The sequence below is a fragment of the Chaetura pelagica genome, unplaced genomic scaffold (genome assembly GCF_000747805.2).
Source record: "Chaetura pelagica isolate M959 unplaced genomic scaffold, ChaPel_1.0 scaffold479, whole genome shotgun sequence".
Taxonomy (NCBI): Eukaryota; Metazoa; Chordata; class Aves; order Apodiformes; family Apodidae; genus Chaetura; species Chaetura pelagica.
The window spans coordinates 447,215-463,285 of NW_009954537.1; the positions used below are offsets into that span (position 1 = coordinate 447,215).

A 16,071-nucleotide genomic window follows, 5' to 3' on the forward strand; every position below is an offset into this window, starting at 1 on the left:
TTCAAGCAGAAAGTTTTTCATGGTCTAATTCTCATCATTCTTACAGTTAGCACTAGTTTGGACTCTTGTGATCAGATTTCATTGGCAGATAACTGAAAGGCTTTTGGATTTTTAAGAGAGCTGGTAGCAAACTCTTTTCTTGATTTACGTGGACTTGGGAGTCAGAATTGAAAAGTATAAAGCTTGAGTTGTTACTTTAAAGTCTCTGAACCTTGAAATTAATTAATGATGAGGTCTGCATTGTTGCTTGCAGTAGGGGTAAAAAGAGGAATTAAAACTTTATGACTGCTAAATGAGCAATTTTTATTCCTGGTGTTACAAACTACATATGTGATAGTGGCTTCCGTAGAACAAAGGAGAATGAGGAGCCCCCAAGAAATGTTCAGTCTGACTTCAAATGAGATGAAATTGTGCTAGTAAATAGATTAACAAGTAGTGGTGCTGGTTATATTGGGGAAAAAGGGCAAAGTACAATATTAAATGCATAGTTACCCTGTCAGCATTGTTCTTTTAAATTTGGGTTTGACAAATGCTCGTGAAAAATTTGGTGAAGAAAGACACTGATGTAGGAAAGTAAAGGAGTGTTCTGAGTATTGGAGCTGAGTCATTGAGTATATGAGGAGGTCAAGGAGACTGAAGAAATAGGAATGCATGATCAGAAATGTCAAGGTTTTGTGTGGAAGGGTTAGAGAGATTGCAGTAGGAGACCAGGTAAGCTAAATAAACCTTTTCAGAGAGAAAATGTTAAACACCTGGGAGACTTGTCTAGTTGAAAGCTTTTCTTTTTGTTTTGTTTTCATTGGTTGATCTGGTGTGTAGATTCAGTCAGCGGCAGAGTATGTTTAAGTGTTTTACTGATTGAAAATTTAATTATTAATAGAAGTTAGAGAGCCTTATCTCATAGAACATTCCTGTTTGCTTTTGGCTGCTGCAGGATGCACAGTCTCCTGTGTGTATTCCTTCCTCTGCTGTGTGTGTACCTATTCCCAGCAGCAGCAGCTCACAGCTGTTGGAGTCAGTGTGCTGGAGTGGTGTCTGTGTGGCTCGAATTGCCTGTAAAACTGACTGTTGCTGTTGAAAAGCTGCTCATGTGGCAAGGACAGTAACATCTCGGGCTTTGCTTGTCATCACCAATTCATCAAATTCTCTGTAGGATCTTGACAGTCACTACAGCCATGTAATAGGTTTCTTAGAACAAGAATTCATTTTGTCATAGACTCTGATGCTCTGCAAAAAGTTTTGTATATAGTATACCCTGGTAGTGCCACACTGATCTCTCGTTGATTCCTAAGTAGCCTGGAAAACCTGTTAGGTGAATCCACGTCCTTTGGCTTGAATTTTAGATTTTAATGTGAAGTGTTGGCTAGAGCAGAACATCACAATTTTTATTTCTATAGCTTTCTGCAGTACTTGCAAGAAAGATGTCTTGTTTAAATATTTAAGTGAAGTCTTGGTACAGGTGATAAACAGAAATAGGAGCACGCAGGATAGCTCCTCTTCTCTGTTCTTCCAGCCTAATTCAGTAGATTGAGCCAGCAACAGAACTCTATGCTGATTTATAACAGCAAAAGTATGTTGTAGCATATTAATTTATTATCCTTTAACAGGCTTGTTATGGAATATGTAAGTTTTAAATTAGCAGAACATTTTAAACGGTTTTGGAGATTTATGGCCACTTTCAGTTAACGTTTTATTAGTTGTTGTTAATGTTATGACAGTGCATGCTTCATCTTAAAATAAGAAACAGGAGGCTGAGATATGCTTATTCCTGGGAATGACTGTTAGACTGATCACTAAGGAGGACTATAATCGCCCACACAGGGTGCATCTCACACATTCTCTTTAGTGCAGCAAACAAGGGCATAACAAGGCCTGAAGGTTAGGAAAATGTCAAACTAGAATTACAGTATGACTTTTGCAATAGTGAAGGTAATTACCTATCAGTCTGAATTGTCAAGAGATGGAGGTGAAATTTCCACCAGGGGATGTTTTAATTTGGCCCCAAGTTAGTTCATAAGCTCACTACAGGATTTCCAAGGTAAAGTTCTCTAAGGACTGTCTTGTACATGACATCGGTCTATGTGATGACAATAGTTTATTCTGACCCTAAATTGACATCTCATTACACTGCCAAATAAAAGAGCTGGGTCCATTCCTTCTTTTATTGGTGGGGCCTCCCACACCTCTCATTCCTCAGGGTAATCACCAGGGATGATCAGCAGCAGGTAGATAGCTCAGATTGCTGTTAGAGATTAGTAGGAGTCAGCCTTAAATGCCTCTATGAGGGCTGATGGACATCACCTGCCCAGCACAGTGCTGCAGGCCTGGGCCCCCTTCCAGCTCCTGGTGGTGCTCTTGCTGGTGCTCTTAACTCTTGCTTGTGCTCTTAACTCTTGCTCTTGCTCTGGGCTGCCTCTTACTCTCAGCTCTTCTCTTCTTGGCCCATGCCCTTGTTTCCCAGCTGTACTTCTAGCCTGCAGTGATACTTCTGCTCTTTCCTCCAGGTTTCTGTTTCTCTTTACTGGCACCTTGATCTTGCTTTATGGCATTGGCAGGTCCTGCCTTTGAACTGATGTCCCTGTAGGGCTTGACTACACCACTTCATGCCATGTCAGCTGAGATAGGGCTTATAGTGCCTCAGGCAAAAGGCCCATCCTGTTTTAAGTGAGAAGTGGAAAATGGTTCACATGGGGAGAAGAAAATCATTTGGAAGGAATGGAGCACACACTACAAATCTTGACCACTACAGAGCTGACTGTTTGGGCTAGGTTTGTTTTTCACATTTTCATAGTGCCAGTACTATTTTGTTTAATTGTTTAGCAAACAAAAGTGACTGCCAGCATCAGTGGTTCAGATCTGCAGGTAGTTGTCTCTTCTCCAGATGTTTGTCTTGATTTCCTAGCTTTAGAAATGCATAGCTGGAGCAAAGGTTTGTTTCTGCTGGCTAAATTTACATTTTAAATCTGTCTCTGAGGGAAATGAGTCTTGGTACAGAGGAACCAATGCTGATTCTGGCTGTTACCTTACTGAGAATGCTATGGTAGTAAAAAACTTTATATGATGCCTGGAAAAATTAGAAATGTGTTTTGTATTTCAGTTATCCAGATAAGGCATCTCTACAGCAGTTGGGTTCTTTCTTTGGGGCAGAAGAAGATTCCTTTGCAAATGCAAAATACAAAATCATAAATGGAATATGTAAAATGATACAGGAAAAAGGGTAGAAGGAAAAGTTAGACAGGTTTCTGAAAATATGAGATGAAGTGTGTGGGTTAGAGCGTTATCCAGCATGGGCTGGGAGGGAAGGGTGGAGAGGTCTTGGCAGTGGCTCTTCAAAACAGGTAATAGGTGTTTCTCCTGGACCTTATTTGTACTTAGCCTGTTAACTGCTGTCTTCCTTACAGTATGACTTTTGCAATAGTGAAGGTAATTACCTATCAGTCTGAATTGTCAAGAGATGGAGGTGAAATTTCCACCAGGGGATGTTTTAATTTGGCCCCAAGTTAGTTCATAAGCTCACTACAGGATTTCCAAGGTAAAGTTCTCTAAGGACTGTCTTGTACATGACATCGGTCTATGTGATGACAATAGTTTATTCTGACCCTAAATTGACATCTCATTACACTGCCAAATAAAAGAGCTGGGTCCATTCCTTCTTTTATTGGTGGGGCCTCCCACACCTCTCATTCCTCAGGGTAATCACCAGGGATGATCAGCAGCAGGTAGATAGCTCAGATTGCTGTTAGAGATTAGTAGGAGTCAGCCTTAAATGCCTCTATGAGGGCTGATGGACATCACCTGCCCAGCACAGTGCTGCAGGCCTGGGCCCCCTTCCAGCTCCTGCTGGTGCTCTTGCTGGTGCTCTTAACTCCTGCTTGTGCTCTTAACTCTTGCTCTTGCTCTTAACTCTTGCTCTTGCTCTGGGCTGCCTCTTACTCTTAGCTCTTCTCTTCTTGGCCCATGCCCTTGTTTCCCAGCTGTACTTCTAGCCTGCAGTGATACTTCTGCTCTTTCCTCCAGGTTTCTGTTTCTCTTTACTGGCACCTTGATCTTGCTTTATGGCATTGGCAGGTCCTGCCTTTGAACTGATGTCCCTGTAGGGCTTGACTACACCACTTCATGCCATGTCAGCTGAGATAGGGCTTATAGTGCCTCAGGCAAAAGGCCCATCCTGTTTTAAGTGAGAAGTGGAAAATGGTTCACATGGGGAGAAGAAAATCATTTGGAAGGAATGGAGCACACACTACAAATCTTGACCACTACAGAGCTGACTGTTTGGGCTAGGTTTTTTTTTCACATTTTCATAGTGCCAGTACTATTTTGTTTAATTGTTTAGCAAACAAAAGTGACTGCCAGCATCAGTGGTTCAGATCTGCAGGTAGTTGTCTCTTCTCCAGATGTTTGTCTTGATTTCCTAGCTTTAGAAATGCATAGCTGGAGCAAAGGTTTGTTTCTGCTGGCTAAATTTACATTTTAAATCTGTCTCTGAGGGAAATGAGTCTTGGTACAGAGGAACCAATGCTGATTCTGGCTGTTACCTTACTGAGAATGCTATGGTAGTAAAAAACTTTATATGATGCCTGGAAAAATTAGAAATGTGTTTTGTATTTCAGTTATCCAGATAAGGCATCTCTACAGCAGTTGGGTTCTTTCTTTGGGGCAGAAGAAGATTCCTTTGCAAATGCAAAATACAAAATCATAAATGGAATATGTAAAATGATACAGGAAAAAGGGTAGAAGGAAAAGTTAGACAGGTTTCTGAAAATATGAGATGAAGTGTGTGGGTTAGAGCGTTATCCAGCATGGGCTGGGAGGGAAGGGTGGAGAGGTCTTGGCAGTGGCTCTTCAAAACAGGTAATAGGTGTTTCTCCTGGACCTTATTTGTACTTAGCCTGTTAACTGCTGTCTTCCTACTTCTTTGACAATTTTTTTTATTACCTGTTCTTCCTTTGTTCTGCTTCTGTATATATTGTTTACTGTGTAATTTTTGCTTCTCCCTTCTCTTTTCTCACATACTATATCCAATCTTCCCACCTCTTCAACCTTCTCTGTGCTCTGCTTCCCCCCACAGTCCCTGGATTGCAGGTCTGTGGTACGTCCTGGTGTTTTATTCTAGTAATAAGTTGGGAGATGCTAGCAGAAAAACTTTTTAAGTACTTTTCCAGACCTGTGCCCTGGCCTAGCATGGTATGAAGGGATATTAGGTAATAGAAAGCTTTGAGTCTACTAGGAGAATTCAGGCTTTGTTTATGTGTGAACAGTATCTCATCTAATGTGTGTGGCTATTTGTTTCTGCTTTTGTGGCCAGTGAAGTCATCTGTAGTATGTCTAGTAGCCTTTATCCCAGGTCTCAGATGGAAGTAGACTTTCTCTGTAACCCATTTTAGACAAGGAAAGGAATTATGTTTCTTTTGTTTTCCAGAGAAGTTAGCTATGACTGTATTATTGTGAAGGTATTTTGAAATGCATCATGTGGGACATTTAAAAAGCTTGACTTGCTCAGATCAGAACTCTGTGGGGTTTTTTTATTGCTCATCCTGACAGATCAGACGTGTGGGGACTTTTGTTCCTTTGAAGGCAAATGAAGGAGAGCAAAGAGCAAATTAAGAATTTCTCCTTTTCTTCCACAGATGTTGTCAACTTGGATCTGAAGTCTACCCTCAGGGTTCTATACAACCTGTTCACAAAGTACAAGAACATTGAGTGATCCTGGAAGCTGCTGAGGTCTTCATCCCTCCAACCTCCTTAGGCAGATATTACAATAAACACACCCTCTGCACGCTCCCCTTGTGCCTTATGCTGTACTTCATGCATCCTTTCTACAGTTGCTGTGTCTGTCTGTAGCTGTTTGTATGACGATCCACTAAAAGTAATGCATGTGTATTCTCTAGGTCACTTGAAAATGTGTAGATATTTCACACCTTCACCAGAACAAACTGTTGATGTTTGTTATGGTCAACAAATATTCTTTTGATAAAGGAGATATACCACTAACTACTTTAGTAAGCAGGGAAAATGTGATGTTCCTCATGGCTGGAGACTCTTTGATTCTTCAGTAGGCTTTCTTTTGCATACTCCTTGGTTGCAACTGGCATTTGATGATTTTCCAGGCTTAACTGTTAGCAATAGAAAATCAGCATTGGAATTTATTTAGAGGCTGAGCCTTTTCTGTTAAATAAGGTTTTTGTATGTTCTGTTGAGCGGGTGGGACTGAGGGGAATTACAGGCTCTATCTGAAGCTCAGTGTTTACACAGAATAAGTCTCACAATGGGATGACCAGCTAATCTTTTAATGTCTATTTTTTATTTAATCTCCTTTCTAGGATAAATTTGATTGCTAGAGCCACTGTCATCCATTAAGCATGCAACTTCAACCAGGTCAGTCAGGAGCTGGTCAAAGAGGTTGGCTTAATGCATTTTGCTCTCCCAGTCCTTTCTGTAACAAACACAGGGAATAATCAGCTTGAGAGTTTAAAGGCTGACTCTTCATTTTACATAGCTAAGTTAAAGGGTCAGGTTCATTCCTGTTAAGAGTTACTTGCAGTTGTACAGTTCTGGGGATCAGGCTTTTATAAACAATTTTTAATGTAGATTCATTCTTAAAGAGTAAAACTGAATTCCTGGATAAATAAGAGCTTGCCTGTACTTACGGATTGCACTGGGCTATGCACATATATATGTGTGGTATACATAGTGCAAGCCAAAGGTCAGCACTCAAATGTGAAGCTTTTCAGTGATCAGTTACACTTCAAACCCATTTCAGCAAGTTGCCCTTTGCCATCCCAAGAAATACTCTGCTGGGCTCTGGCCTACTCCTGTAGTCTTTCAAGCTGTTATGGATTTTAGTGTGAATCTGTTTTTTAAAAGGATTGCTAGATTTATCCAGTGAACTCCAGGTATCCCATCGTTCTTAACAGGTTTCATCTCTAGAGTTGTTGGCTGGTGATTTGCTAGATGCAGCAGTGTGTACAAGGAGGCTGTGCTGGAACGTGAGCCATCTGAGTAGGCTTTTGAGGAGACCTCTGCAAAGGAAATGGAATTATAATTTCCAGAGTAAATGATTAGTGGAAGATAGTAGCAGTCCTTTGCTTGGAGCATATAGAGGAGAGATTTGACTAATGCTTTTATGTATCAGAGCAGCAATTTTTCTTTTATGGGCAGCTATGATGTTTTGTGAAATATCAGGCAGAGTGCCCCAAAGAGGAGGCAGGTAGTAGTGCTCTGCTCCATGGGCTTACTTGAGTCCTGTTGTAAGCAGGCATCTTGTTTACCTAAAAATGGATTTCTTACACCAAACAGTTACCCTTCTGAGTTCAAGAGGAAACATGCTGTTCGAATGGTATCATTTTACAATTGGGATTTTCTCCTTCCATCCTCAAACATTTTTGAATCTTAAAGAGGAGAAAGGAGCTTCTGTTTCTTTGTTTCATATTTTTGGGTTGTGAGTTCTTGTATTTGAACTAATCGGGTCACCTCCCCTCACGCCTCCAAAGCAAAGATGGAAGGAAGTTGCCCTTTCTTTCCATGAAAAATTCATATCTCCTCTGCTCTGTAAGTTTCTGTGGGGAATCACTGCTTGCCTGTACTTCAGGAAGTAGCTGGCCTCTCACTGCTTAGACAGAGCCTACAGCAATTGAACTTGAATTGCAAACAGTTCTACTAGACTTTAGCATGACTAGCAATTATTACAGAAGAGGTTTGCAGAGGCACTAAGACCAGGTGCTTCAGTGCTCCTGGCAACTTAATGAAATTGGTCTAACTTTTTGTGCTGTGAAATAAGGGTATTGTGAGGCTGGAAGGTCTCTAAACTTTTATTTTAATGCAGTGCTGTTTGTGGGAAACAAGTCTGTTAAAGAGCTGTCATTCCACCCACCTCCCTTCAGGTGATGCAGAAGTGTCAATGCTGTTTATATTCTTTGAGTTGCTGGGGAAGGCCTCCAGAGAATCTAGTTTTTCAAATTGCAAGCAATATTAGTATCAAAAGCAAACAGAAAATAGAGAGGAGAGGAGACTGGTAAGAGCAGTTTGGCTTTGGAAGAGGGAATCGCTGTTTCTGAGATGGGATTATACGGGTGGCATCTTCATTGCATGTGAGCAGATGTGAACATACCTCCAAATTTTAAAAGAGTCTCTTTAGTTGAATTATGTGTTTCTGGTCACTGCAGAAACTTCAGTCTCTCCTCTACAACCTGAGGCATCCCTTTTAGCATTCCTCACATTAGTGTTTCTGTCAGTCAAGACGGCAGGCTTGATGCCCTGAACAAGTTGGGGGCAGGTGACATACCCTGTTTTGTTATGTTTTTAAGTCTGTTGCTAAATGTTGCACAGGGAAAATACATTTTTCATTCCTTGGCTACTTGTTGCCCAGCCAGCTCTCTCTTCATATAGATGCTGTATTTAATGTTAACCAGATTTGGAACAGGGTGGATTTAACTGAGCTGGAGCTTCATCCCAATCAGTCCAGTTTCCAGGCAGAGCAATGTAGGTAAAGCTTCTTTAAACATCTGCTTTTGTCATGCATTTCTGTTATAGGTGCATGGTACTTACTTTTTTTCCTCTGAAAAAGATAAGTGAGCCTTATAGCTGTAATTCATGAACTCTTTGTCATACTGAAATTTTAGATAGGTTCCCTGGGTGCCACTGTGGTAGATCTGAATGCTGTTGAGTTCATCTGGAATGCTGAATTCTGCAGCATTAAAGCATCCACATTTCTAAGTGCTTAATGAAAGTCTGTTTTTTCCAGTGTGTACTGTTTGGTTTTTAGGTGCATCTGCTTGCTGTACTCAGTTCCAGTGAGCTATATTAGCACTGAAGAAGCCCAGATACTGCTCAGCTGCATCCTGTTTTTCAAGGTGAAAAAACAACAGTGGCAGATTTATTTTTTTTTAATCCATTTAAACCTTACAAGATTTCTTACCCTTGTTCCTCCACTGCTTTCAGTATTAATGTGTTTTTAAAGAGTATTTCCTATGGTTTTTAACAGCGTTTACTCTGGATTTCTAACTACTAAAGACCAGCCTTGCAGATAAAATTTTAAACTTGTCATTTGCTGGAGACATCCAGCTTTGTGACAAGAGTTGTGTACTGTAAGCAAATTACAATGCAATGCTATGTTTGCTAAAACTCACAGCAGGAGTGTTATGCATGGTTTATGACAGTTGTACTATTTATTCAAATAAATAAATAACAATCACTTGGTTTTCTGGTTTTTTGGGGTTTTTTTGCTAAATGGACAAGTCTATGGGAGGAACTTTTGAAAGGTGAGCTTCAGCACCTACTTCAAGAGTCCTAGACACAGGATGATCTCTGCACACCAAACTAAGCAGTGATCTCAGGTTCCTGGCTGTCGTAAAGGTGATGTGACTGCACGGGCAGACACACAGGAGCTCCACTGCAGGTTTCATCAGCCACTTTTTTTAATACTGCTTAACTACTGGACCTGATCAAGTTGTTGACCTTCTTTCCTTCCACAAGAGAAAAGTAGCTGCATTATACTGCCTGATACTGTTAGAAGACTTAGGGCCCAGTTCTTTTGCAGCAGCACAGGAGGGAAGCCTGGCATGGTGAAGCAAGTCCTGTGTGTGTCTGCAGAGCCCTTGGGAAGCCAGAAGCCCAAGTCGGTTATGGAGTGATGTTGAAAACTAAACACAGGTCCCATAACAGCATTAAACCAGACCAGCTTAATTAGTGTGGCTGTCTGCAGTCTCATTTGGGGATGTTATGGAGGGCTGCAGAGTGCTTTATCTTTCTGGAAGAGTTAACAAATGTCACTAGTGCCTGAAGAAAATGTGTGGGAAAGTGGTTGCTATAGGGAGCTTTCCCTCTTAAATCAGGGATGGGAAGGAAGAGCAGCAGCACTGCCTAGTGGAGGTGACTTGTCTTCAATGAGTGTTTTGGGCCCTGGCATGGCTAACTAGCTCTCTAAGGACAAATTCATTAATCTCCTTCTGCTTGGGTTTCTCTTTCTACCAGGTAGGTAGAGTAGCATTGATCTGCTTTATAAAATGCTGGAAGTACCATGAGTAAAACGTGTAATGTTGTGTGATGATTTTTCCTCTTGTTGCCTGTTTTGTTACTGTATACACAGAAAAAATGCCCTGTGAGCTGCCCCAGATGCAGGCCAGCCAGCAGTCGTGCCGCGCAGTGCCAGGGCCGAGCGATCGTATCTTTCTGATACGTTCTGCTATTTCAGGGGCTGGGGGTTTGCATGTTTCCTGCATTTGTGCTTCTGTTTGTTTTGGTCTCCTGTAAGGGACCAAGCACATAGACAATCAAGTTCCGGATACAACTGTGGTTTCATTTTTAAGAGCAGGCAGTACCGGGCAGCACAACTTCCCTCTCGCGCGCTCCGCCTGCTTCGCGCTGCCCTGCAGGGGAGGCTGCAGCTTCAGGTGCTCGGGGTCTGGGGGACAGGCCCCTCTCCCCAGAAATTCCATCACACCTGCTGTGGGAAGAGCTTGGAAGAGCTTCTGTGGAATTACTGAAGGAGAGAATAGTAAGTATGGGAAAAGGGGCTCTTGTCGGTGCTTTTAAAAAATGATTTTTTGGGTTTTTTTGACTGCATGACTTGTCTGTGCCCATGTGGATTGTTCTTGCTAAGACAACATCTCTTCTGATGCTGATGAGCAAAAATGGCTTTTGAAAGGGCTGGTTCTGAACAAGGAGGTAAATTTTAAACTGAGCACAGAGTGCATATTCTCTTTTTTTCTTAATTGTTTTTTTAATCATGGTTTTCTGAAGGCAGGAATACTGCTATTAGCATTCCTACTTGGTTGTTGTTCCCTGCTTTGTGTGGTCTATTTTGAGCACTGTTCCTAGGAAATGTGTTTGAGCTACAGCGGATCAGGGCTTTTGTCTTTTCAAGCAGGAAGTAAACCAGTTGAAACGGTTTGGTGACATCAGTGAGTGCCTTGCATCTACTCTACAGCTAGTTCATATGCCAGAGACTACTGGTAGCTCATTAATGCTTTATGCTGTGTATTAGGGATATCTGTGAGTCAGACTGTGTGAAGAGACTTTTCCTGGAGGAAAAGTGAGCTACCCAAGTAGAGAATTAGTTTTTCATATAGGTTGTTGCAAGGTTGTGCAATAATCTAGCTCTTGGGCCTAAGAAAAACTCACTTGTTGGCTGCCTCAGCAGGTGGCACAGGAGAAATAAAAACACCTCTTGACTTTAAAACAGACAAGTCTGTACATCTGTGATGTTCTCAGACAACGAAGGACCAAATGATGCCATTTCATTTGAATAGTCAATAACTAAACCTCATCTTTTATTTTAAAATGTCACCATGAAACGCCTCTACAATCAGTATTCAAGCAGTTATCTTCTACAATGCTCTCTTCTCCAAGTACTGATAAATAATATGTGCAGGAGGATGGAAAAAAACAGCATTTATTCAGTCACAGCTCTGAATAGCAAATGTGGATGATGGGCTGCAGAGGCTGGTTGCAGCAGACAAGGAAGCTTGCACATGAGAACCGAGTCTTCCATCCCTTCCTGTTTCTCGTTAAACAGATAACCCCAAAAAGGTGTCCAAACCCAGTCAGGTTTCATTTTATGTTGTTTCTGCAGTATGTTAATTCTTTCAAAGTCTAGGACCTAGCCTGGAAGAAATGCATCTTGCCAGATGAAGGACTATTCATGAATGCTAATTGCTAGTAATAAGCAACGAGTCTGTTCAGTGCTAGGGAACTGCAGATGGCAGGTTCTGCAGTGGCTGTGGGAAATCAGTATTGAGAACTGTGAGGTGAAACACATGGGGGGAAAAAATTACTGACTCTCCAGATGAACGATGGCTCTGAGTGGTCTGTTGGTATTTAGGAATAAGATTTTGGAGGTATAATAGATCCATTGAAGTGTCAGCTCAGTGCTCAGTGGTGCTGGAAAGAGCAAACAGCGTTAGGAGGAGAGGAACAGGGGGCACTGCTGTGAGTGCTGCAGTGCACCTCTCTACGTGTGGGCAGGTCTTGCTCCCAGTGCTTCAAAAAGGCCCTGACAGCACGGGAGAGAGTTCAGAAAAAGGCGACCAGGATGACCAAAGCAGCTGAAGAGTGGTTTCCCTGTGAAGGATGGCTAAGCACGTAGCCTGTGCTTTCGGCATTGGAAAGAGATGAGTGTTCAGGGTGTAGGATTGTAATGTGGTAGTAACATGGAGAGGAGACATAGAGGATGTGAAGAGTGTGAATCACTTGGTCTCCTTTGCGTTGTGCACTGTGGCGAGCTTCAGGGGAAGCTGGCAGATGGCAGATCAGAGCAAGCAACAGCAGGTGGTGCTTCACACAGGGTGAGGCCATGCTCTTGGCTCCTCACTGCTGAAGGGTGGGAGATTCACATATTCAAGGGGTGAACTGGAGGTTTCTGGGAGGTAAATGTGTTGACAGCTTCTAACTACCAGGATCCCGGTTTTGATTTAGGAATGCTGAGCTGCAGGCTGTTGAAGTGTTGTTTTAGGGAAGTACCTGTTTGTGCTTACTCTGTTAATGTTTGTTTTTTTCCCCCCTAGGCTTCTGCTTTTGGGTGCTGTAAGGGGCTGGATACCAGGCAAGCTAGTCTTACCCAGTAAAGCAATTCTAGCACTCCAAGTAGAACACACAAGACTGAGGCCTCAGAGGATATTAGCCTATGCTATTGCAAATTCTTAATTTCAGCCCTTTGCTCACAAGCTTCCAAATCTTAAAGAGTGACTTCTGATGTTTGGCTTCCTTGGCCAAGCAGACACCAAGAATGCAGCAAGCAGTGCACATCACTTTGATATGTAAATAGCCAAAGGAAGTAAGAGATGCAGAGTATTGCAGCAAAGCTGTTACTGCAACTTATGGTTTACAAAGATGATTATAGAAAACCTATATGAAGGACTTCCCAAGGCAGAACATCTGTCAGCAACTTAATTTAAAAATAAGTTGTCCTTAGGTTGCTCTGTAATAATTAACTTTTCTCTCTCAGTTAATTTAATCTGAGCAGTCTTATCTCAGATAGTTCAGTTGTTCCTCAGGCACTAAATGACTCAATTTCTCTTATCTTACCCAGCACCTTTTCAGAGCCAGCATTCAGTTTTGCAGGCACCGTAACAAAACTGATGCTCTTGTTATCCCTTCCCCTAGTGGATTACTGGGAATTCTGTACCTAATCAGTTTTACCAGACTGATGTGCAAAAGCATCCAATTGGTATTTTCTACCAATATCCTTGGGTTGGCAAAATCTGTGTTAAAATACACGTTCCTAATGCACCGTAGTGGGAGCCTTTCATAAATATGTCAGAGGGAGCCTGCAGAACAGCACCATGCTGTTTGGTGTATACAGCTATCAAGGAGAGAAATGTCACTTTGGAGATCTTCTGTGGGCACTGTGCAACAGCATTTGCAGTGACTGCCTTTCTCTGTTGTGCTACAGAGCTGGATCATCATAACATCTCACTTCAGGCACCTGCAGTAGCAACTGAGGCTGTCTCTTAGGTAAGAGAATGGAGGTGGTAACTGAAAAAATGCCAGCCAGGGCTAGACCCTCATTGAAATGCTCTGGATTGCTCTTTAAAGATGCCATGTCCACTCATTATATAGGGAACTTTGAGAGACAGTTTGCCTAGTATGGGCATCTGGGATGGACAGGTGGACTCCTCTCCTGTGTGAACCTCTTACATGGGGTAAAAAGCAGAATGAGTCAGCCTTCCCTCTCCTACAGTGGCCCTGCAGTGCTGAACTTCAGAGAGAAAGGGACACATTTCCCATCCAAGCAGGTAGCGCTCCCAATTACAGAGCAGAGCAGCAATCCATCCCACCAGGTACCCCCTGTTCAGCAGCAGCCAGGGTTTGATGATTCCAAGGAGTGTAAAAAGTCCTCCTGGTCATCATATTCTCTCCTCTGCTCTGGCTTCCACATATTTTAGGACTGTTGGGAAAGATGACATCTCTTACTCATGCTGCCATGACACAAATCATAAAGTTCCATGATTGTCCAGGGCTCAGAGCCATGATCTTTATGTAGTTCCCTTCATCTCTGCAGACAACCATTTATTTGTACAGCTGCAGTATATAACTCCAATTTCTTGCATTTAAATGAACATGCATTTGGTTTAATAAAGAGACATCTTAATTCTTGCATGGCTGGATGGCTGGGCCCAAAGAGCTGTGGAGAATGGAGTTAAACCCAGCAGGTGGCTGGTTACAACTGGTGTTCCCCAGGGCTCAGTTCTGGGGCCAGTTCTCTTTAATATCTTTAGCAATTACTTGGTCGCGGGGATCAAGTGCATCCTCAGTAAGTTTGCAGATGACACCAAGTTGGGAGGGAGTGTTGATCTTGAAGGTAGGAGGGCTCTACAGAGGGACCTGGACAGGCTGGATCAATGGGCTGAGGCCAATTGTGTGAGATCTAGCAAAGCCAAGTGCTGGGTCCTGCATTTCGGTCACAACAAACCCAGGCAACACTACAGGCTTGGGGAGGAGTGGCTGGAGAGCTGCTCAGCACAAAAGGACCTGGGGGTGCTGATTGACAGCTGGTTGAACATGAGCCACCATGTGCCCAGATGGCAAAGAAGGCCAATAGCATCCTGGCCTGCATCAGGAATAGTGTGGCCAGCAGGAGCAGGGATGTAATTCTCCCCCTGTCCTCGACACTGGTGAGGCTGCACCTCAAGTTCTGTGTTCAGTTCTGGACCCCTCACTACAAGAAGGACATTGAGGTGCTGGAGAGAGTCCAGAGAAGGGCAACAAAGCTGGTGAAAGGGTCTGGAGAACAAGTCTTATGAGGAGCATCTGAGGGAACTGGGAATGTTTGGTTTGGAGAAGAGGAGTCTGAGGGGAGACCTCATTGTCCTCTACAGCTACCTGAAAGGAGGTTGTAGGGAGGTGGGTGTTGGCCTCTTCTCCCAAGTAACAATTGATAGAACAAGAGAGAATGGCCAGTTGTGCCAGTAGAGGTTTAAATTGGATATTAGGAACAATTTCTTTACTGAAAGGATTGTCAGGCACTGGAACAGGCTGTCCAGGGAAGTGGTTGAGTCTCCATCCCTGCAGCCTTAGGTTTGCAGTTGGATTAAATTATTTCATGGGTCTTTTCCAACCTAAATGATCCTATAATTCTATAAAACCATTTGTAAAAGAGATTATTAAGATTCTACTACCTGTAACTTTATATTGAGTTTTAGTCTTTGTCAAACTAAAGCATCCTAGTTTTTTCAGTCTTGTGGACCTGACTGAAAGGCCTTTACATGAACATTAAGATTGCAAGAGCAAGCACTTAAGACTGAGTATTTTTTATACCATGCAAGCTGCTTACAAAGCTTGGCTCCATCTTTTGTGTTATCCATGTAGGCAGCATGGCACGGCCTTACCTACCCATGGTTAAAAAATCAGTCTCCTCTTGTGCTGTGGTTTGGGTCACAGCTTCTGGAAGAATGGGAAATATTATTGCCAGCCTCTCACTCATTTGTAGATGCTAGTGGTAGAGATTAATTTTAGTTGGGTGTTTGGTAGAACAGCTCATAGAGATGGCCATGCAGCCTCTCTACCCAGCTCCAACAAACCCCTTCCTTTCTCTGACTCCTGCTGTCCTCCAAGAAAACTCATAGCTGTGTTGCAAAACCTTACCCTGAGTTGTGTGTTTGTTGACAAAGTAGTTTAATCACTGTGTCGTGTATTGTCATTCTGCTTTCATTTGAGGACATCTGGCTTGGGAAGGAAAGTTGTTCTCCAATCTGCATTTAAAATTAAAACAAAAATCTCTGAGAAGCCATGAAACTTAATCTAACAAGAAGATGGGATTGTCTACCCAGAAACACATCATTTTTTTCCCCACAGCTATACCAGCTGGTCTAATAAAGGAAACTGCTTTTATTTATAAGCTTGTCTCAGTAATTTAACTCCTATATTCTTGCATTTTAATGCTTCTTAAGTATTGGTCAGTTTTGTAGCAGATATCCATTGATACCGAGGAACTGAAAGCTGAAACAGGATTTTACTAATCTAATTCAGATGAAACAGATTAGATGGAATTAGGGCAAGCTTTTAGTACTGTAGGGCTTTTTTTCCTACATTTTGGTGGTTAACAGAAAAAAAAAAGAAGGAAAGTTCTTTTTATCA

At 42.3% G+C, this 16,071-nt stretch overlaps 1 protein-coding gene across 3 annotated transcripts in view; it reads left to right on the forward strand.

Moving 5' to 3' along the window:
• Positions 1–6,064, forward strand: part of PARVB (parvin, beta) — a 40,656-nt gene extending 34,592 nt beyond the window's left edge. For 2 of the 3 annotated variants that reach the window (XM_010004770.1, XM_010004772.1), the window contains exon 13: positions 5,628–6,064. In XM_010004770.1, coding sequence (XP_010003072.1) covers positions 5,628–5,704 — 77 coding nt within the window. In that variant the 3' untranslated portion in view covers positions 5,705–6,064. The remainder of the gene's footprint in view (positions 1–5,627) is intronic. The other variant, XM_010004771.1, reaches the window with a different exon arrangement.
• Positions 6,065–16,071: the final 10,007 nt, after the last annotated feature.